This window comes from Marmota monax, unplaced genomic scaffold, assembly GCF_021218885.2.
Source record: "Marmota monax isolate L192 unplaced genomic scaffold, Marmota_monax_Labrador192_F-V1.1 WCK01_AAM20220418_F8-fsc00008, whole genome shotgun sequence".
NCBI classification, from domain to species: Eukaryota; Metazoa; Chordata; class Mammalia; order Rodentia; family Sciuridae; genus Marmota; species Marmota monax.
The window spans coordinates 29853306-29875131 of record NW_026694432.1 but is presented as its reverse complement, the minus strand read 5'-3'; the positions used below and the strand labels follow the sequence as shown (position 1 = coordinate 29875131).

The window sequence follows — 21826 nt, the reverse complement described above, 5'->3', positions numbered from 1 at the left end:
GAGGGAGGAGGAGGAAGAGGAGAAGGAAGAGGGAGGAGGAGGAGGAGGGAGGAGGAGGAGGAAGAGGAGAAGAAAGAGGGAGGAGGAGGAAGAGGAGGAGGAGGGAGGAGGAGGAAGAGGAGGAGGGAGGAGGAGGAAGAGGAGGAGGGAGGAGGAGGAAGAGGAGGAGGGAGGAGGAGGAAGAGGAGAAGAAAGAGGGAGGAGGAGGAGGAGGGAGGAGGAGGAGGAAGAGGAGAAGAAAGGGAGGAGGAGGAGGAGGGAGGAGGAGGAGGAAGAGGAGAAGAAAGAGGGAGGAGGAGAAAGAGGAGGAGGAGGGAGGAGGAGGAGGAAGAGGAGAAGAAAGGGAGGAGGAGGAGGAGGGAGGAGGAGGAGGAAGAGGAGAAGAAAGAGGGAAGAGGAGAAAGAGGAGGAGGAGGGAGGAGGAGGAGGGGAGCCTGAGGGTTCATGTCTATGATCCAAATACGCTCGAGCAGTTCATCTTGTCTGCAGCCTTTTGATGCAAAACAGAAGTCACTTTTCTCCTGCTTGGGAAGTTGCTTGCAGAGATCATTGAGGACAGCTGCTCGGGCCAGGCCCACAGTGAGGACACACAGCAGTCTGTCCCTGAACTGCACTGACACTCCGAGGCAGAGCTTGGTTGGGTAAGATGTAGATGGCACCGTGTGCAGAGTGGCCACCCCCCTCCTCACCGGTGCTCACTGAATTTCCAAGAAGAGGGCGTGGTGAGGCCCTTGCCTCCCTCGGGTCACCTGGCTACAGACCCCGTGTTTGTGATTGGCAGTTTCTGAATTGCCCCCATTAAGAGCATTCATTTCCACCAGGCAGTTGATGTGAGAGTCATCCTGTAGTCTCAGGCAGTGTGCCTAGGTTGGGGTGAGGTGCCAGGTTGAGCCTTTCCTTATGGTTTGGATACAAGGTGTCCTCTGAAAGATCATGTATGAGCCGATGCTGGAATGTTCAGAGGTGAGGTGATTAGATTCTGAGAACTGTAACCTAATCGGCATATTTACCCATCTAATGGGTTAATAACTTGGATGGATTAATGGCTGGTAACTGTAGGCAGGCAGGCCTGGCTGGGGGAAGAAGGTCACGGGGGTCATGTCCTGGGGGATCACATTACCTCTGGCTCCTTGCTCTCAAGCCCTCTCTGCTTCCTGGCTGCCATGAACTGAGCGGCTTTCCTTACCCCCTTCCGCCATGATGTTCTGTCTCACCCTGGGCCCAGACCTATGGAGTCTACCTACCACGGACTGAACCTCTGAAATTGTGAGCCAAAATAAACTTTTATTCCTCTAAATTGTTCTTGTTGGGTACATTGGACACAGCAATGAAAAACTGACTAACACGCTTTTTGAACTAAAGTCTTCTCTGTCCAGTGGTTCACTTTATCTGTTTCCTTGTCTGTCTGTCCGTGCATCTGTCCACCCATCTGTTTGTCTATTTATTTTAAACCCTTTGTTTAGAAGTGGTTCTCATCAATTCCCAACCTGGAGTTCTAGTAAAGTAGTTGTAATGGGGTTGCAGCAGGTGCTCTGTCCTGGTGCGGGGGTGGAAAGCATGGACCCCCTTCTCTGTTCCCAACACCGGCTCCTGAAGCACTTTCGTGGAACCCTAAACTCTAACCCACGTCTTTGACAGCCACTGATATTGGTCACTTGCTTAGTCTTCCGTTTCCATTTTATTCTCAAGTATCTATCCAGGTTCCCTTTGACCTCTGCCCTGGACACCCAGGAGCCATTGAACAGTGACCCCTGAATGTCCCCATGCTCCCCAACACTTCAAAATGGAACGCTTCACCCTCAACCCTCACTCTTCCTGCGATCTCTCTTCTTCTGTGACTGGTAGCATGGTCACCGCCTGCTCGCTGCCCGACCAGAAACAGACGGGTTCCTCAGAGGAGATCTGTCCATCAGGGAAACATTTAAACCCCCCGGATGGGCACTCCACGAAGGGGCGCGCGATTCCTGTCCACTGTGGCTGTGTCCAGTGGGGATCTCTCTGACCCGGCGGCTGAGGGTTTGGGTCAAGGTCCAGCTCAATCACTAGCCATGGGATTTGGCCAAATTACTTCACCTCTCTCTCTCTCTCGTTCTGCTTCAGTTGCACCCGGGGAACGCCTTCCTTGCTGGGTGGCTGTGGAGTAGGTGGTGGGTGTTGGGTGCCGGTGCCTATGGAGTGAGAGCCAGGCAGGGCTGGCCGCCTGCACCAGCCCCAACCAACATCTCTGGCCAGTTATCTCTGCATTTCTTCAATCCGCCTCCTCTTCTCCAAACCTGCCGCCCCCGCCCTCATTCGGCCTCACGCCTTCTCGCTCCCACTATTTGAACAGCCTCCTGCTTGAGCAGCAAACCCGAGTTCTATAAATACATGTCTGACCTCGTCACCTCCTCGTCCTCCCTGAGACCCTTCGGTGGCTACTGCTGCCTGTTGGAGCGTCCGCCGCCTCCTCGTGGGTTGGACCCACCTGTCCACCTTCCCCGGGGATGCCTCTGGCCCCCGCTGTGACCTCAGCACCCACCCTCCTCACCTCCCCCACCCTCCCTCTTGGGTCTCCCTCCCTCCCTCTTTCCCTGGCTTCTGTCCTTCTGCCCCTGTGACCCAGGAGCTCTGCCTGGCCCAGGGTGATGGTGAAGGAAAACAGCCGGGGCCCCTCCTCTCAGGAGCTCTTGGTCAGGGAGGTCCAGGAGGGCATCCTGGAGGAAGCAGCCCTGTGTCGACTGAGGACATCGACTGAGGAGTGAACTTTGCAGAGGCAAAGGGGAGGGGGCCATGTGTGCACATGTGTGCTCGTGTGTGCACTGTGACTGGAAGCACCGCTCGTTCACTTCCCTGAAGTCCAACTCGGGGCCAAACTGGGTCGGCCTCGCCACCGTGGAGGCTCAGGCTGCAGGGCTCCCAGCTTCCCTTGGCCTGGCCTGTCCAGCTGACGCTGCAGAGGGCAGGCTGTCCTCCGAGGACTCCTCTCCATTCTCGAAGGCCCGGTTCCACCCCCTCAGAGAGGAGCAGGGGCCGGGTATCACCTGGACAGTCTGTGACCTAACGACCCAAAGCATCATCTGGCTGAGCCTCTCTGGAGCATTTGCTGCTGTTAAGAAGACAGCCTCGCACCCCCATAAAATAAGGGGGAGCTTCAGGGACGCTGGGCTCCGATCTGAGCAGAGCAAGGAGGGCTGGGAGTGTGGGGCTCTTGCTCAACTGACTAAGCAGGGTCCTTGCTAGGACTGGGCCCATGTCGCGGTGGGCAAAGGGGGAGAAATAAGGAGTGTCCATGTGCTCCTGCCCTTTTTCAATGCTTTATTCACTCAAATCACTCAATACAATTTCACTCTGTAGGTTCTTAGTCAAAAAATGACAATCCTTGATGCTGGGCCCTGCAATAGACAGAATCAATCCACAGCGAATGATTCTAGATTAATTCTAAGCACGGCAAACACTCTTACTCATGACAGGCTCAGGACAGACATTCCCTCTGCGTGCTCAGCTCAAGGGCCAGATCTAAAGACTCAGGCCTTAGGCTCGAGTCCAGCGGATGACCACTCACTCAGACCTCGGTGATCAGGTCCGGAACCAAGGCAGGCTTCTCCTGGGGTGGAGCTGACGGCTGGCTGAGGAGAGCGTCGTAGGGAGAAGTTGTGACTCTCACCAGGGCCAAGACGTGGCGGCGGAGTTTGAGAGCAGTGAGGACGATTCAGAGGATCAGGCAGAGGAGCTGGGATGTCAGTCCAGGTCCTCATCGGGCTCTCCGGCTCGTGTGCACCTGTGTCGGCCGGCTGAATGTCTGTCCGTTTGCTCCACCATGTGTACTGAATTCTGGGGCTTCTGACCACCCTTCCAATCCCTATCAGCTGCTCCTGCCTTTCTCAGTGATATAATTTGCCCTGGGTTTAAAGCATCTGGTCTGGCGGTCCCCACCCTGATCTTCTGGCCTCTCCCCCTTGGGGGGCGAGGACAACCTGCCAGAGACTTCACTCTGAGCTTGCAGGCTGGGGAGAAGTGACCTGTTTGTGTCAGGGCTGTGCCTGATGATCATGCTGCAGGGCTCCGTAGGCGGGCCTGGTGGGGCTGCAGGTTCAAAGTGGAGTTTAAGACTGGAGTCGCTGGGGCTCAGGCCTAAGGCCATCCTTACAGCCCAGCAGACCAAGGGCCTCAGAGGAGCCCGGGCGAAGTAGGGCCACGGACAGTCTTGGCCAGTCAGTTGGCTTATTCCTTGGGCCTCCACCCGCTGCGCTGCCCTCAGGGGGAAAGCACCAGAGAAAAGTCGTAGAAGGTGAAGGGCGGGTACCCCGCCCTGCAGGGCATGGCGTCCTGTGTTTCTTCACGTGAAGGAAAGCCGTCTGACTGAGGAGGGCTGCCATCTGGGGGGCCGTTCTGTACCCTGGAACTCCGCCAGGCCTCCCCCTCCTGACCCTCTCTGTGGACAGGGGTGGTCGAGCGCAGAGGCTGATGCCACGCGCCCTGCACCAGGCAGTGGCCACCCGTGGGCTGCTCCGCTCACCCCGGGGGGTTGGAGCTCAGGCGGCTGCTTTTCCTCCTGCTGGAGCCGAAGCACCTTGATGCAGGCCCCAGACTGGGCTGCTCCCGCCCCCGCTCTGCCATCGGGGATCCACTCCTCGTACCTGCTCCCCCCGGGCCAGCCAGGGCCGAGTCCCCTCAACCCAGGCAGGTCCTCCCGCTGAATGCCAGCGGGGCCCTGCGTGGACGGCCTGTGACAATGATCTGCATGTTCACACACTGCTTTCTGCAAAGGCATGAACCTTTGGGAGCCCTCTCCACCAGCGGCCCTCATCAATATTTCAAAACTGTGACCAAAAAAAAAATGAGAAGCGATGCTGAGCGCCACGTTTGTCACCTAAAACCATCCGCTTACTTTGCGCTTTATACGGCCCCGGGGCGGGGGTAGAGGTGCCCCCGAATCAAGCCACACGGGAAGCCGTGCGGGAGTTGACCAGTAAGATCTCGGTTGGCGGTGAGCTGTGTGATTACAGAAGGAGAGGGGCCGTCACTGATGTGACGGTCACGAGAGCCACACCACAGGGAGGGGCTGTGTTGCTCGGGCCCTGCTCCCACCTGCCCCAGCTCCTGGAAGCCAAGGGAGGTGCCTCTGCCCATCCCCCCAGCGCCAGGGGCTTGAGAAGCAGGGGGCAGAGGAGAGGGGGCGGCAGGGGGCACCCCTGTATTCAGGGAGGAGTATTTGAGCAGAGTCCAGGGTGAGCCACTCCCAAGGGAGAGGGAAGGCCCCCAGCACCGGGAGCAGCCAGGGAAGTGCCCCCACAGTCGAGTGCAGGGTGGCGGGAGAGGGTTTCCCATGGCTGCGAGATGCCTGTGAGGTTGGTCGGCCAGAGGAGCCTCAGGTGACCCCCATTTCTGAATCCGTTCACTTGTGCATTCCCTTGAGGATGGTCAGGGCTTGGGACTCGCGCCTGACCCTGGGATCCCAGCAGAGGTGCCCATCGTCTGGGTGTCATATGGGAAAGGTGATGGGCGGTCCCTCTTGTGATGACAACTGACTTGCTAGAGTTTCCTTGATCTCCCACCAGAAAGCATGGAAGGAGCAAGTGGCCGTGCTGGGAGAGGACCTGTAGGCAGGCCCACGTGGCAAGGAACACAGTTCTACTACCTCAAGGAGTTTTTGCCCACAACCTGAGTGAGCTCAGAAGCAGAACTTCCCCACTTGGACCTTCGTATAGGAAGGCAGCCTGGCTAAGCCCTCCACTGCAGCCTGTGAGACCCCAAAGCCCGGACCCCGGTTTGGTCAGGCCTGGGCTGCAACCTGCAGAGCTGTGGAGCGATCCGCGGGTGTCCTGCTGGCTGTGGGGATGTGCTCATTTGTTACCCAGCAGTCGAGAGCTGCTCTGTGAGGCAGCCTGTCTCCCGGTGCTTGTCCAACTGGGGAGCAGACAGCCCCCAATTCTGACCTTGACCCAGAGCTGCAGTGTGGATTTGCTGGGCCTTGAGTACTTCTGCCATCTTGGGCCAAGTCCTCTACAAAACAAGCAAAGTAAAAATAAATAGATAAATGAAACAGTCCAAATTACGTCTACACCCACCTTGTGAAGAGTGCAGCCCAGGCGGGTTCGTTAGTGCCTATTCATCGCTGTGCTCATTTTTATTCTGATTAGAAACATCAAGTGGAAAACACTTGCGTGGGCTCCTGGGCGTATCTGAGGGTCTCTGCCTGGGCCTTGGAGGCCTGCTGCAGTGTCGGCTCCGCCACCTCCGCCCCGTCCTCCCGGCCACGTTAGACCCTTTGGTAGATTGAACTTGAGTTAATACGGAGGAGATGAGCTCAGCGTGGGGAAGGAAGGGATGTGCAGCGAGGAGGAAGCAGAGCTGTGCGAGCTCAGTAAATATTGATCAAGGTTCTCATGGGGGACGAGGCAGAGCGGCGGAGACCACGGGGAAGGGGTGGCCCCGTGCTGTCTACACCCTCTGTTAGTAGGAAAGATGAGTCAAGCCCTGATAATTACGAACTGAGACAGAAAGCGATAAAGACCCAAAGAGAGGACAGAGAATGGGACATTGAAGGACAGGGAAGAGGTGCTCTGGGGCTTGTCTGCCATCGGCTGGTGGCTTGGTTCATTTATTTGACAAACCCTGATTGAGTGACAGGTCATGTGAGGGACGGGTCCCTGCCTTGGGGACACTCGCCTGCTCTGGGTGGGATCTCATGAGAAGGCTGTCTGGGTGTGACACCTGGTGGTGGACACAGCGTCACCGTGGGGGCTGACCTGTGCATGGCAGGACACTGAGTGGCACCCATGGCTTCTATTCCCATCAGCCTGTAGTCCCCACCGCCAGCCTTCAGCTGTGATGACCAAAGCTGTGCCCGAGGTGAGGTGCAAGCTAGATCCTGGCTCATAACCACGGCTGTGAAATTTGCTGTGTGGCCCGGGGGAGCTATTCGATGTGTCTGTGCCTCGGTTCCTTATTTATGAAATAGGGACCAAATGGACTGGTTTCACTGGCTTCATGAAGGGCTAGATGTGATGTCATGTGTAAGATGCTGGGGACGTCGGGCGCATCGTAGGTGAGTGGAAACTGGCAGCCGGTGTCCTGGACCAGCCCCTCACTCAACAAAGACGTGGTGGACAGTATGGAGGGGCCTTGGGATGGAGACCCGAATGTCAGCTGGGTGAGCAAGTAAAGCTTGCCGAAGGAAGAGGTCTGTCCTTCAGTTAGGAGGCAGTGGGGAGTTTTAAGTTTTCTGAACTATTTTGGTGGGAAGTGGAGGATTCTCAGGCGTCCTGCAGGGAGGCCCTCCCCCTCCCTGGGCCGCCAGGCAGGGCGTTGGCCAATGCTCCCTGTAAAACTAGACATTCAAGGCCACCCAACCACATGTCCAGCTGCCCAGGAGGCAGACTAGGTTCTCTGCCCAGAGTCCCATGACGGAGAGCTCTGCGCCCTGGCATGGCCTCTCTCCTAGTTCCCAGGAGGGAGGGAGGGGAATGTTATTGTTGAAAACAGAAAACGAGCCTCGGAGGGGCAAACCTCCCTGTGCAGAACAGAGTGTTAGCCCCCGCTGTCGGGGGGAACCTTGCTAGGGCCCTTTTTCTTCCCCAAGAGCCTCAGGGCTTCCTTCACAGCTCAGTCTTCCGGTCCCCGTCAGGCTGGCCTGCTTCTGTCCCTCCGCCCCCTCATCATAGTCTCTGAACTTTGCTCAGTGACTCCAAATCTCCCTTCTCCCTGGCTGCAAGGCCCAGCTTCCCCCAAAGCCTCCTCGCTGGAAGGCCATTGTGCCAGGTGTCTGCCCACCTGGGCAGAGCCAGCCCCGCCCCTCTGGACATGCTGGCTGTGGACCCATCTGAGCCGGATGTGGTGGCCCACGCCTGTCATCCCAGCTAAGGAAGAGGAGGCCCTTGACAGTGTCAATGTGGTGGAGGAGACTGACTTGAATCAAAGAAATGTGCTCAGTTTCCTGTTTGGTGACTCTTGGGTTCTGCAGGAGTGACAGCATGTGAAACAAAACATTGTGACAATGTGCCCCTTGGAAATGCCCAGGGAGCTGTCATAGGAGCACGGAGGGGAAGAGGGACCGAGTTTGCATAGAATGTCAGAAAAGGACTCTCTGATAGATGGCATTTAACCTAATGTTTGTGGGATGAAAAGGATTCAGTATGCAGTGAGAGGGGTGAACAGGGCTTTCCAGACACAGGGAGCGGTGTGTGCAAGGGCCCTGAGGTAGGCAAAGCTTTGAAACATTCCAAGAACCAAGAGAAACCTGACACTATGTAACGCCTCCAGTGAAGCTGGAATCACTACCAGGATGCCGGCTCCAAAAGCCGCTTTGCGCCAGGCGTGGTGGTGCACCAGGTGATCCCAGCGGCTCTGGCAGGAGTGAAGGAAGGTGTCCTTAGGGTCTGCACCGGGACAGCAGCTGGAAGCCAGACTGTCCTGGGTGACCCTGAATGCGTTGTCACCCGCGCCTGTGAACCTGAATCCTCTCCAGATGTTCCTGTGATCTCTGCTTCTGTGATCGCCACCGGCCGGTCACCAGCAAGAGGAGGAGTGTCATCAGGGAGCCCCAGGGGGCTGTGGAGCGTGGGAGGGGCCCCTGCACCCACCTCCCACCTGGGGAGGGGATGGGAAGCAACGGGGGTGGGGGGACACGTAGGGGACGGCGAGCAAAGGCCAGGCCACCAGGGAGAGGGTAGCACGTTGGATGAGCTCCAAAGGGCTCAGGATGGGCGTGGCATTGAACTCTATGGAGAAGGTTCTAGAACAATGTACAAGGCCATGTCCCAAAGGGCTCTGAATGCCCCCGAGCTTCCAGTCTTTTCCGGTCTTCTCAACAACAAAACCCCCTCAGTGGCAGGAACTTGCCCGTCTGGTTTGCCACAGCGTTCTTAGCACACAGCAGGTGCTTACTAGATGTCTGTCAGAAGAACGAGTGGATTGACAGGGATCGAGGCGGGGGCTGGACAGGACGTACCTTCTGGAAATCCCACGTTAGTGCAGAGTGGGGCGCGGTGTGGGATCTGGGGACTCGGGAAAGGCCGGGTGGCGTCGCAGCCTGGCAGGGAGCAGGGCCAGTGGGCACCTGGGGCTTGCTGGGCGGGGAGAGGCGGGCTGGGTGGGGAGGCCGTTCCTCAGCTGAGGTGCCACGTGGTAGGGGATGTCACTCTTGCAGAGGAGGCATGGGACGTTGGGTTCGTTTTGTGGGTTGCTTATTTTGGAATCCCCAAAGCGAGGACGGTGGGCACGGATGATGGTGGGGTACCCCAAAGCAAGAGAACCAGGCGTCTTAGCCACCGAGTAATGGGGCTAACGAAAAGCAACCATGCCCCAAGTGTGAAATCGGGGTCCGTGGGGTGGAAAGCATATGCCCTGAGCAGGACATAGGGACTCCACAGAGCCAAGAGCAGAACTGCAGTCATGGCCCCGGCATTCCCAGGGGCCTGTCCTCTATCTTATCCCGTGGCCCCAGGCTCTGGGAGCAGAGCTGGCCCTCCTCAGTGAGGGGCTGGCTGCACAGAGGGGCATTTCGGTTTCTCTGAAATCTCAGGCTCTCTAAACGGTTTTGTTGAGGTCTTGGCTCATGTTTATCAACCTTGTGTATTTGGGCAAAGTGGAGGCAAGGCTGGACTGAATCGGCTAATTGTTTAAAATAAATGACACACGCAGGTCACTCGGCCGGTCATTCATCAGTATTTATTGAGCACCTACAAAGCCGTAGCCCAAGCCGGGAGCCAGAATCGGGCATTAGGAGCGTAGACTGGGTTTCTCTACTCAGGAAGCTTGGCGTCTAGTACCAAATATGTATCGATCAGAAATCAAATGATCGATACATAGTTGAAAACTGTGATCAGAGCCAAGGAGGAACAGCGGGGGGAGCTGGGTATCAGCTGACGGGGAAGTTACACAGAGTGGGGAGTGGGTGCAGGGAAGGCCGCTCCAGCCGAGGGACACTGGGACCCACATGCGCAGTGAGCCCAGTTAATAGGCTCCAGGATGAGCGATTAAAGGTCCAGCCAGGTCTGTTTCCCTGAATAGACGGGGTGCACCTGGGAGCGTGTTGGTAAGAGGGGATTACAGCCTGCTTGAAGAACACGTTCTCTTGAGCAGAGTCAATGCGCACCTCTTTACACGGCCGTTATTTTAGCTGGCTCGCGTTTCGCTACCACTTCCAGACCACTGACAGCTGAGCTAATGGTCTTTTATTTATTAATTCAGCTGTTTTATCACGAACTCCCCCCTATCTACGGTCACGTATCCGCCCCGGGACCAGCTGCACGGGACTGAGTGGAACATTCTCACTGCCTGGTGGAGGCGCAGGTCCTAACCAGGAGCCGTGGTCTCATGCTCCCCAAATAGCTGTACGCCAGGATTTCCCCAAACGTCAGTCGGTTGAGGACCCCGACACTATTCTTCAATTATAAAGTAAGAGTAGAATTAATTGTAATAAGCTGTAGCTCAGCGGTAGAGTGTTCGCCTAGCATGTGTGAGGCCCTGGGTTCAATCCTCAGCACCACATAAAGATAAATAAATAAAAAGATACTGTGTCAATTTACAACCAGAAACATATTAAGGAAAAAAGAGAAGTGCGCGGGGCCTGCCTTCCTAAGTAGCTATGTGGCCGGTAGACTTTGGGCCCAAGGATCCTCCTTTGTTCAAGATGGAGGGCAGCTATGCATGTGGCAGAGTGGCTGAAGACCGTGCTCTTCCTGCTGGGAGAGGGACGCTTCCCACAGCACATGCACCCCCTCTGGAACCATTGCCTTCTGTGCAGAAGTGCTTCCAAGGCCACTAGGGGGCGCCTTCTGTGCAGAAGTGCTTCCAAGGCCACTAGGGGGCGCCTTCTGTGGAGGTTGTCAAGTGGACCAGAGGGTGCAGCTTCCATGAGAAGGAAGTGACACACGGAGATGGAGAGGCAGGTTGCTCACACGTGTTCAGATCTGGGTGCATGGGAGAATGGGCCGTGTTAGTGGCTGGGGACGGAGGGGCTGTGGAGGACACTGGGAGAATCCATTGTTGGGTTTTGGCAGGCAAATGACATGATCAGAAGGAAAACTCATGTTGTGTGAAGCTTGACTCCGTGTCGGCCGATGGCGCCATCTCTTTCCTCGGTAACGTGAGGGTTGTGTGACTAATGACCTGTGAGGGCTTTGGAAGCAGTGGTGGAAGCCAGCCCTGGCAGGTTAGTGGAACGGGGTTGATCGGATGCAGGCAGCAGCTCAGAGGGCAGAAGATGAAGCTAAAGAACGGGTAGATTCCAGAGAACCCGCAAAGATCCAGGAAGCAGGAGCCCCTGGACACTCCCTCTGGGTGGCCCACCAGGGTGGCATGTCCCCAACCCTGTGCTGCTTCTGCATTCATATTGCCAGAGATGGCCCCGGGTGACTGTCTCCTGGCTGACGGTGGTCCCAGAGCTTCCTGCCATGCGGGAAGATGGTGCGTCCTTGATGCCATCAGAACACGGTTACAGAGGGAAGCCGTCGTCTGCCAGGTCCACCTAATGGACTGGCACGCTTTGCCCAGTCCCACGGCCCTTCCAGTCCCCCAGCTCCAGCCTTTTGAGCCTGGGGAAGAGGGACCCCTGTCCAGGGCCTGTGCCGTAAGGGGACCCCTTTTCCCAAATCACCAAAGCACAGGGACTTTGTGTTTGTGAGGAAGCATTTTGCATGTTTGGCACCCGATAGAGCGAATGGGCGTTCAGGGCTGGAGTGGGGACTGGAAGGGCCGTGGGACTGGGCAAAGGAGGATGGCTGGGCTCCCCAGGCCAGAGGTGTGGGACAGAGGGCACTCGGGGTGGGTAAGGGGGCAATGAGAGGCTGTATCTGGGAATTGGAGCAAACGAGGGTGCCCTTGAGAAAGCTGCCCTGAGACAGGTTCCCCTTCCCGCCCTCTGCACAGCTGGTGTGACCTGGGGACAGGAAGTCCCGAGTCAGCAGCAGCGCACCTGCACACCGACCCCTGGAGCTTGCCCAGGTCAGCCCTGCCCCAGGTCCAGATGGGGCCAGTCGCCCCAGTAACCCTGACCTCCCTCTCCCCCAGCTTCTGCCGAGCTGCCCAAGCTAGTCCTTTCTGCTACTCAGGCTGTCGGTGGCCAGGGAGGGGACAGCCTGTCTCCTTCACCTCCAGGTTCTCCAAGAGGGCGCGTCTTGGGGAACAAGTTTTGGCCCCTGAGTGTATCTTGGTTGTCATTTTCAATGTTTAGAGGCACAGGATGAGGGGCTCCATTTGTGTCCTTGTCCTGGGCTCTGCAAAAATGGAAGCACCTCTGTGACAATACTGTGGCTGGGATAGAATGCACCGGTGTGAAGAGGACATCCTCGGGGCAGCCATTCAGCCTTGGCCTCTGTACGGACGACAGCATCATGACAAGGGACAGAGGGTTTGGGATGGAAATGTGCTGAGGTGAATTTCTGCTGCCATCACATAGTCAGGCACCAGACCAGAAGCCACAGAGCTCTCACGCTAACACACACACGGGCAGGCTCCCAGCCCGAACGAGCCCAGACAGGAAGAGCACACGGGAGCCAGGGCAAAAGAGGCTAATGTGTCCTGAAACAGGTGCTGGCGAAAAGACGGCTCGCCTTTGGAAGCTGAAAGCAGGATCGGAATCTTTTGTTTTTCTAAGCACCAGAAGCGACCATTATTCTAAAATCCTGGGCCAAATCAGAAATGCATTTTTAAAAAAAGCAAGTTCCCCAAAGGAAAATGGCTTCAAATAGCATATAAGAGCGAATGTCTGATCTCCCAATTACTGCAGCAGGTTCCAGCCCGAGCATCTAATCCACATCCTCTGAACTCGTTGGAGAATCGATACGTGAGGTGGGCTTGGCCTCTTCCTGTCGGTCGGCGTCTCTGTTGCAAGTATGCTCGTGACTTGTCTCCAGGTAGGAAAGGGAAAGAGCCTTGAGACTTGTGGTCCCCCTTCCTGGGGGAGGGGAGAGGGAGGGTGGTGTCTTTCACCCAGTGATGATGGATGGGTCAGGCAGGGGACCAACCTGCTAATGTCATGGTCCACTATGGTCCTGATCCCTCAACCCTTGGAAAAAACCCAGAGCTTCCAAGGGATCTGGGCTGTGGTCCCCCTTGCTTTCAAGTTCCCAGAGCTGGGGGGCAGCGGGACTGCCAGGGTCCTTGGGTCCATGTTGGTGATCGTGAGGTGGAGCTCTGAACCCCTCCCCTACAGCCAGCCTGCGGTGGTGGCTGTGTTACAGGGAAGCCGGTCCCAGCCACACTCTGCCCCCTGGGAAGCCACGTCTTAAAACTCAGCTCAGAAATAGAGGGGAACCTGGGTCCAGAACCCCAGCAGGTCCCTGCTCTGCCCCATGGGCTCCTTGCCTCAGTTTCCCTCCTGCACGGAAGAAACAATAGCTCGGTGTAAATGGCACTTGCCCTGAAGCACCTTCCTGGATGGCCCTGTGACAGGGGATTCTCTTTGCTCCCAGCTCCGTGCTGTGCTGTGGTTCACAGGTGGCTTTGCCCCAGGGGTTCTGGGTTAGAGGCCTGATTCTCATGGTGGTGTGTTGAGGTGGTGGCCCTTTAAGAGGTGGAGACTAGTGGGGGCCTCTGGGGATGCTGCTCTGGGAAGGGGTTAGAGTAGTTGGTTCTCATAGGACCCTGAATTAGTTTTCTTGAGAGCGCTGTTTATAAAAAAATGAGTCCAACCCTCTCCTTGCTCTGACTTCCTAACTGGTGATGTGATCTCTCCCTCTTGCACACACTCTTATCATCATATTGCTGGCTGCTACAAGGTCCTCCCCAGTTGCTGGGATGCCCTTGAACCTTCAGAATTATGACCTAAATAAACCTCTTTTCTTTATAAGTTATCTAACCTGAGCTATTTCGTTATAGCAATAGAAAATGGACTAATATACCTGTTACTAGGTGATTAGTACATGGCCCTGTTTATTTTTCTCCATATTACAAAACCACTATTTCTTGCCCCTCTAACACACAAAGAATGTCAGGTTCATGAGCTCAGGGACTTCTCTCTCTCGCCCACTTTTGTTGTTCTACAGTCTTGAGTTTCCTTGACCAGCGCAGCCAAACTTGCGGTTCCAGCCAGGGGTGATGGGGGATTAGAAAAATAAAGACTCACACATGCAGATTCTGAAGATAAAGCTGGGATCAGGTGGAGTGCTGCTCTCTGATAGAGAAGCAGATCTAAAGAGTTATGCCAGCAATCTCTATGTGTCTCCTTATCAGGTTAAAGACCGTGCAAGCATTATTCTTTTATGCAGGAAAGTTACAGAACTAGAAGCATGTTCTCAAAAGAGGAACAATTTCCAAGTGTGGACACTGGGGACAAAGACCCTGTAAGAGTCATCTGGCCTCCCTCCATATGGAACTGTGTCTTAGAGACAGGGGTGTCACAGTTTTGTCTAATCAGTTAATCTTTGCAAAGAGCTTTTTAGAAATAAGAAACATCTTCATCTAAGGGTTGCTGATGCTTGCCGAAGGTAGGTGGTGTTCTCATCTGTGTTTCCAAACCTGTGGGTCCAAAGTGCCCGTGAAGAAATACAATGGAGAATTTTCTCAGAACCCGCTGGGTCACTTTTTAAAATTCGGATCCTCGATGCAGGCTAGGAAAAGAGAGTGGTGGTCCGCAGCTGGAACTCTGTGGGTGTAGGTCACGGACAAGCGGAGGCAGGCTGAGAGAGCGCCTACAGACAGACGGGAAGAAGAACAGTTGAGTGTAAGCAAGACCATATTTTGAGCCATAATAGAACAAGCAGTTGGTGAGCCAGTGAGAGAGCAGGACACGCGGATCCATGTGATAGAGGACATTCCCAAGGTCAAGAACTGCACAGTGATGGGAGGCTCTGGATTCCTGGGGCAGCACATGGCGGAGCCGTTGCTTGCAAGGGGCTACACCGTCAGCGTATTTGATATCCGGCAAGGTTTCGAGAATCCCCGGGTGCAGTTCTTTCTGGGTGACCTCTGCAACCAAGAGGACCTGTACCCAGCTCTGAAAGGTGTAGGCACAGGTTTCCACTGTGCATCACCCCCACCATCCAGTAACAACAAGGAGCTCCTTTATAGAGTGAATTTCATTGGCAAGGTCATTGAAACTTGCAAAAAGGCTGGAGTTCAGAAACTCATTTTGACCAGCAGTGCCAGTGTCATCTTTGAGGGCAGTGACATCAAAAATGGAACCGAAGACCTTCCTTATGCCACGAAACCCATAGACTACTACACGGAGACCAAGATCCTACCAGAGAGAGCAGTTGTGGATGCCAGTGACCCTGAGAGAAATTTCTTAGCCACAGCTATCCGTCCCCATGGCATTTTTGGCCTAGGAGATCCCCAGTTGGTCCCCATCCTCACTGAGGCAGCTGAGAAGGGCCAGATGAAGTTCATGATTGGAAACGGGAAGAACCAGCAATATGATGATAACGGTAGATCTCACCTTCGTGGAGAAGGTGGTCCATGGACACATCCTGTCTGCAGAGCACCTCTCCCAGGATGCAGCACTGGGTGAGAAGGCATTTCACATCACCAACGATGAACCCATCCCTTTCTGGACGTTCCTGTCCCGCATCCTGACAGGCCTTAATTATGAGGCCCCCAAATACCACATCCCCTACTGGTGGCCCTTCTGGTGTCCCTGCTGGTAATGGTGGTCAGTCCCATCATCCAGCTCCAGCCCACTTTCACACCAAGGCGGGTTGCACTGGCTGGCACCTTCCACCACTACAGCTGTGAAAAAGCCAAAAAGGTCATGGGGTCCCAGCCACTGGTCACCATGGATGACGCTGTGGAGAGGACCGTACAGAGTTTTCACCACCTGCGGAAGGTCAAGTGAGGCACCCTGGAGACTGGGCCATCTCAGTGTGTGCTCTGGCCACTAACCTCTTCCCCTGTGCACTGATGAACTAATAGCCTTCAAGTGAGTTCCTTCTGAGCTTAAGACTTCTTGCTAGTTAAATGAGACCATGCCCTGCTCCCTCCGTGCCTGTGAGGGTGACAAGAACAGCAGACATTCCTCTCTTCACAGCATTGGATTTGAATTTCTTAAAACAGGCAGCTTCATATGATACTGTTTTGTTCTCCCTCTATATCTCTGTATCTCTCCACTCACAATCCCCTCTCCCCACCCAAGGTTCCTTATCACAAGGACCACCCTGAAACCATCCATTTCATTCTAGTATTCTAGTACATGATCAAGGAACCTGTCAGAAACAATCCATTTGCTGATTGAGAATGGGAGACCAGAATATCTACCATGCAAACCAGTACTAGAGTGGAAGCCACTAGAGTCTGTTCAAGGAACCATGGCTTTGACAATATCCTAGAAGAAAAGCAGAAGTTGTAAACACATGAATGAGACTTCAGATGTACATTTCATAGCAACACAGTTTGGAGCAAAAAAAAAAAATCTTCTTTGAGTTTGGGAAGAAAATCATGAGATGATACAGAGAGATCCCTTCACATCACACTCATAAAATCCATCAGGCGACTTCAAAAGGGCATAGCACATATAATAATCTGGGCTTTTCTATCTTCTGATGATTTTCTGTTTGTAGAATATAGTTTCTTCTCCACCTAACTGAAATGTAATTTAAAGTTCTTTCCCTTTGTTGAAGGGCAGGGGGTACATGGGAAACTACAATAAAGTGAAAGTGTGCAAAAAAAAAAAAATTAGATTCTCAGAGTACACTCAGTAATGTCTATTGCAGGGCCAGGGATTGGCATTTAAAAGAACCTCCAAAAATTTTAGCATGCCGCCCGTCAGGAAGAGCGGGATCATGGCTGGCTGGTGGCAGGGAAATTTGGGAGTTTCAAGACTTCCGTGTCCCTTCCGATCCTGTTATCAATGCAGCTGTCTGTCCTCCAGCACAGAGAACAAGACTTGCTCTGACCTTGTCCTTCAGGGTTTTGTGTCGGACCAGAAATGGAGAAGTGAGAAGGTGCAGAATTCTCAGCCGAGGTCTCCAGCTAATTGACCATTAATGGTTTTCATTATTGACCCGGGAGCTCACTGAGGTAAACAGGGCAGGATGGAACCTCATAATTGGGTCTGTAGCCACATTAGCTGGTGCATCTTCCTCAAGTGAGTGAGGGGAAGGACCGCTTGTCCCTTAGCACGTCAAGTGGAAAAATGACGTAACGTTGGCAGCAGGGTCTCACAGAGACAGGAGCTCAGTCCCTAATGACAACCATGCTCACCTGACAGGGGAGAGCACAGGGAGGCTTCAGAGGCTGGAGTTCATGCACAGTGCCCTGGGACACCAAAAGTGGGTTTTTTTTTTTTTTTGGAGGGGGGGGGTGGGAGGATCAGGGATTGGACTCAGGGGCCCTTGACCACTGAGCCACATCCCCAGTCCTTTTTTGTATTTTATTTAGAGACAGGGTCTCACTGAGTTTCTTAGGGCCTCGCTAAGTTGCCAAGGCTGGTTTTGAATTCTAGATCCTCCTGCCTCAGCCTCCCGGGCTGCTGGGGTTACAGGAGTGTGCCAGTGCACCCCACACTCCAAAAGTTTTTACTCACACTATCCATGTAAGACCTGTTTACTTCCAAAATGATGTTATTACAAATCTCAAGTCACCACTGCTGGGCAAATAAACCCAGGTGAAAGGGATCTGTTATTTTGGGTCATGACTGTTACCCAGAAGATGTAGCTGGTCTCTGAAGTGCTATAGATCGAGAGAGACATTGAAAGCCTCATGCTTTCGGCATGGCCTGGCTTGTCTTTTTTTTTTTTTCATCTCTTATTTTTATTTCTGCAAAGTGTTCCTTGGATTTCACGAAGGCCGGGGCAAAGACTTGGCAGGTTTTGCCATTAGCCACAGCCATCCTCAGAGAAACCAGGGGCCACGTGGACACTTCTGTCTCCTGTGGGTCTGAGCATGTGATAAAGAAGGGAAGGAGGGAGGGAGGGAGGCGGAAGATGTCAGTGACAGAATGAAATTGCATTTTGCTTACTTTGAAACCTGAACAGAAATGGCCCTGTTTCCGTGCTGCAGAACCTGCCTTCTGTGTTCGAGGAATTTCACAAACCCACCACTTCATACAGAAAGGGAAATCGTCCCTGGACACCCCAATCAGAAAGGTATCATCAATTCAGCAGTGGTGAGACAGCAGTCTTTTATTTGCAAGGATAATTTGAAGGCAGACGCGCGATGTGGTGTTAAGTAGGGAAGGATTTAACGATGAGGATTTAAATGATGCTTTCTCATTCTACTGTAAAAAAAAAAGTAATTTCTACAGCTCTTGGGTCACTGTTATTTATGAAGGAAATAAGGTTCGATATTAGATGTCTTAAATAATCGGGAACTCACGATAGGTGTGTGCTTGTTCAAAAGGTCAGACTTCTGTACGCGCCTCACTACTCTCAAGGTTAAGAGCTGCGGCAATTAGCACCAAAGTCTTGCTGAACTATTTTAGATTCGCCTACGCCATAAAACCTGCAATGGCCCATCCATCCCTCATCTGAATGCCGCAGACCCTTAGAGGGAGGTATTGTCATTCCGATATTCAACACAAAGAATGGGAGGACAGAGAGGTTAGGCAACTTGCCCAGAGTCTCACAGCAAGAAAGCAGTTGGTTAAGATCCAAACCCGACTCCCAGTGACTGTGGTCTGTGGATGTTTTTTGTTCCCTGTGCTGGATTCTCACAGTATGAGCACGTACCCTGCAGTGGGAAACCCCAGGGTGTTTTTTCCCTCTCCTAGGGCCAGACTGAAGCCCACATGTGAGTGAAGCCATCATAAGATACAGGATGGGGCTGGGCAGAGGGTCGTTCTAGGACAGAGTCTCAGGACACAGAGTTTATCTTCAGTGACCCTAACTAGAAGGAACTAGAAGGTCATGACCGCCTGATGTCCTTGGTTTAGTCACTGTGCACTGGGCACGGAAGGACCGTTAGGCTGAAGGAGAAGAGAGGAGTGCTGGGAACAGGCACGAGTTCTGCCCGATCCCGTGGATTCCTAGAGAGCAAGGGGCCACGCTCAGAGCCAACACTAGAGACCTCCATCAGAGACCTCGTAAGATCCTGCCAACATGCCGAAGGGTCTGTGTGGCACAGCGTGGGGACTCTCCTCCCACTTCTGCATGCGTCTCAGCATCTGGGTGGCATCTCAGGGCCTGACAGTGCTGGGAACATGGGGCAGCAGCCTCACCTGGACACAGGTTGTCCCCAGCGGGCACCTCCTGAGAGCAGACTTCTGCACGGAGCTCGGGGGCAGGGGGTGGAGAAGGCAGTGCTGACCACCAGCCGGCAGCCTTAGAGGGCCCCAGAGGCAGCAGGACTTGGCAGGGGCTGGCGGTTCTCTGTGAGCAGGTGGGACTGTCCCCAGGAAAACCTGGCTGCAGGACTTCTGTGCCCAGCTGTCAGGCTTGGGAGACTTTGGGATCCACCAGAAGTTCTGGTCACGGTGTCTGGTGGAAACGTGGCTCTTCCAGACGTTAGGGGAGTCCCCAGATATCCCTTTTCTTAGGACAGGACTGGAGAGGGTGCAGTTTCAGGTGGGGCCACCTGATGGGGACGTTAGCCACCCAGTCCTAAGGCTGTTCTCCTTTGGAAACAGTTTGATCACTTTGTTACCGTCTCGGATCTTGGTCCACTGTCTGCACAGCACAGAACTGAAGGACAGGACGCAGCGAGAGTCAGCAAGCCGCAGGGTGATTGCAAAAGCAGCGACAGACTTCTCCAGAGAGCAGGGCCCAGAGCCCGAGGCCGGTGGGGGAATTGGCTGCTCTTTGTGCGGTCCCTGGAGTGTCCTCCCTTCCTCATCTCCTCCCTGTCCACGCGCTCCATTTTAGTTTTTCTATTGTATTCCCCCACTTAAGGGCACTGGGGTGGAAGTGGCTGTCTGATTCGGTCCCCTGCTGGCGTCCATGAGCACTTTTGTCAACTGTTGACCTTGTTGGAAGACCCTCTCCTGCTCCTTTGTTCTGGCTGCGTCCCCTGGTCCTCATTCGCCATCTCGCTCTGGCTGCCCACGCCCTTCTCCGTCTCCCTCGACTTCTCGTGCAGGACCTCCTCTGTGAGATGGGGTGACAGTGACGGTGATGAGGCTGCTGCTCCCGTGTAGCCTGGGCACACCCAGGGCCCCGTGTGCTGAGTGCCCCGTTGATGCCAGCGTGTGTTACTGCAGCTAGATGTCATCTGGAGGTGGCGGTTTTAGTCCCTTTGTCTCCCTGTTTGCTAGGATTGTGTCACCCAGGACCAAGAGGACTTGGGGTGTCATGAGAGAGCAGGCTCCATTTCTTCCAGGAAAGATTCAGGAAGATGGACGACCCCCTGCGTTGGCTGGATTTCACTAGGTACCACCAGGGGGAGCCGTGGGCAATGCCGTTCTGTGCCTCCATTGGCCGTTAAAGTGGCTACTAGTGCTCACCCCCCAGGGCTGTTCCAGGATCGAATGTGGGGAAAGGTGTGAGACATTAAGAATTGTAGGAGCCCTGGTGACTGTCTACTCAAGAGAGGCAGCCCAGGGAAACAGCGGCACCCCTGCTTGGGCGGACAGACCCAGGCTTGAGTCCTGGCTCCGCTCTCTGTATTACCTGTAGCTGTGTGGCTCACGGCACGTTGCTAACCTCTCTGAACTTCTGTTTTCTTCCCCTGCAAACTGGCATAAGGACTGGAAGGATGTGAAAGGGTGAAATGAGATAGTTCCTGGGAGGCACCCAGAAATACGCTCCCTTCCTCCTAAAGCACAGAACCCCCCACCCCACTTTCTGAATTCACTCCTGTTAGGAGAGTCACAGGTTTGGGGCCATTTTTCTCCCAGACAGAACACCCTGATGGAGCCTCTCCTACGCAGGGCTGGGTCTGCATCCAGGATGTGGCTCCTCCTCTGCAGGTGGCAGCAGAGGGGCTGGGATGCAGTGAATGAGGGTGAGCCGGCAAGTGGAGAAGGACAGAGAGGTGTTGCCCAAGGCTCTGGCGGGGTTCACTCTGCAATTGAGTGCAGCCAGGACCGAGTGTGTGTGCGTGTGTGTGTGTGCATGTGCGTGTGCGTGTGTGTGTGCATGTGCGTGTGCGTGTGTGCGTGTGTGTGTGTGTGTAGGCATCAATATTTATATTGCTTTCTGAAATACGAGAGCCCAGGATAGACTGTTACAGTGCTAAGCACAGGGGAGCCCCACCCTGTGCCTGTCCGCAGAGCTGGGGGGTAAAGAACCATTGGCCACAAGTCCTGGTGCCCCAGGGATGAGCACATGCAGGGAGCTGGGTGGGGCCAGGAAGGAAAGATGAGTTGAGTTTTTGGTGAACATTCTGGAAACAGGCCAGAGCATTCCTGCTTACCCCATCCAGCCTCCAGGCTCCTAGTGCATCTCAGAGGACTCACCCCTGACACGTGCCCCCTGGCCCCAGGACGCCGATGCAAATGGAGCCCCACGCACGGTATATCTAAGTACTAAAAGTTATCCGACAACGCCAACCAGCTGTTAAAGGAAAATGTTGCCCCTCCGAACTTGCACCTGGTACCTGCGTGGAGAGCCAAGGTTGGACTCAGGCTCTGGGATCCTGCACAGTCTGCTACAGGGGACAGCGGTTCTTGTTCCCCAGCCTGAGCCCCCCCCCCCTCCCCCCAGTACAGCAGGTGAAGCTGAGTGTTCAGCATCAAACCACTGCCCCTTGACCATCTCTCAGGCCCCAGGGACAAGGGACACTCAACATCCTTGGGCCTGGGAAGGGACCTGGAGAGAGCTGGGCTGGTGTCATTTGGCAGGAATTCTAGGGGTCCAGGTGGTCGGCAGTCTAGACAGTTGGGGCAGGGGACAGAGACACGGGGATGAGTTGGGCCCTCTGTGGTGTGCGGGCAGGGGGCTCTCTGGCCAGGTGGAAGGGCACAACTGACCTCTACTGTAGCTGGAGGCTCCTCGGCACTCGTGAGAGTGTCCACACCTTCACTGCCGTGGACTGA

The 21826-nt window shown here is 54.6% G+C and overlaps 2 protein-coding genes across 4 annotated transcripts in view; both read left to right on the top strand.

Moving 5' to 3' along the window:
- Kazn (kazrin, periplakin interacting protein) overlaps positions 1-21826 on the top strand; it is a 954456-nt gene that overhangs the window by 125471 nt on the left and 807159 nt on the right. The gene's annotated exons all lie outside the window — the stretch shown is intronic.
- LOC124109853 (sterol-4-alpha-carboxylate 3-dehydrogenase, decarboxylating-like) lies at positions 14489-15465 on the top strand. Its single transcript, XM_058571144.1, has one exon. The coding sequence runs from the start codon at positions 14762-14764 to the stop codon at positions 15428-15430; it is 669 nt and encodes a 222-aa protein (XP_058427127.1). The 5' UTR covers positions 14489-14761; the 3' UTR covers positions 15431-15465.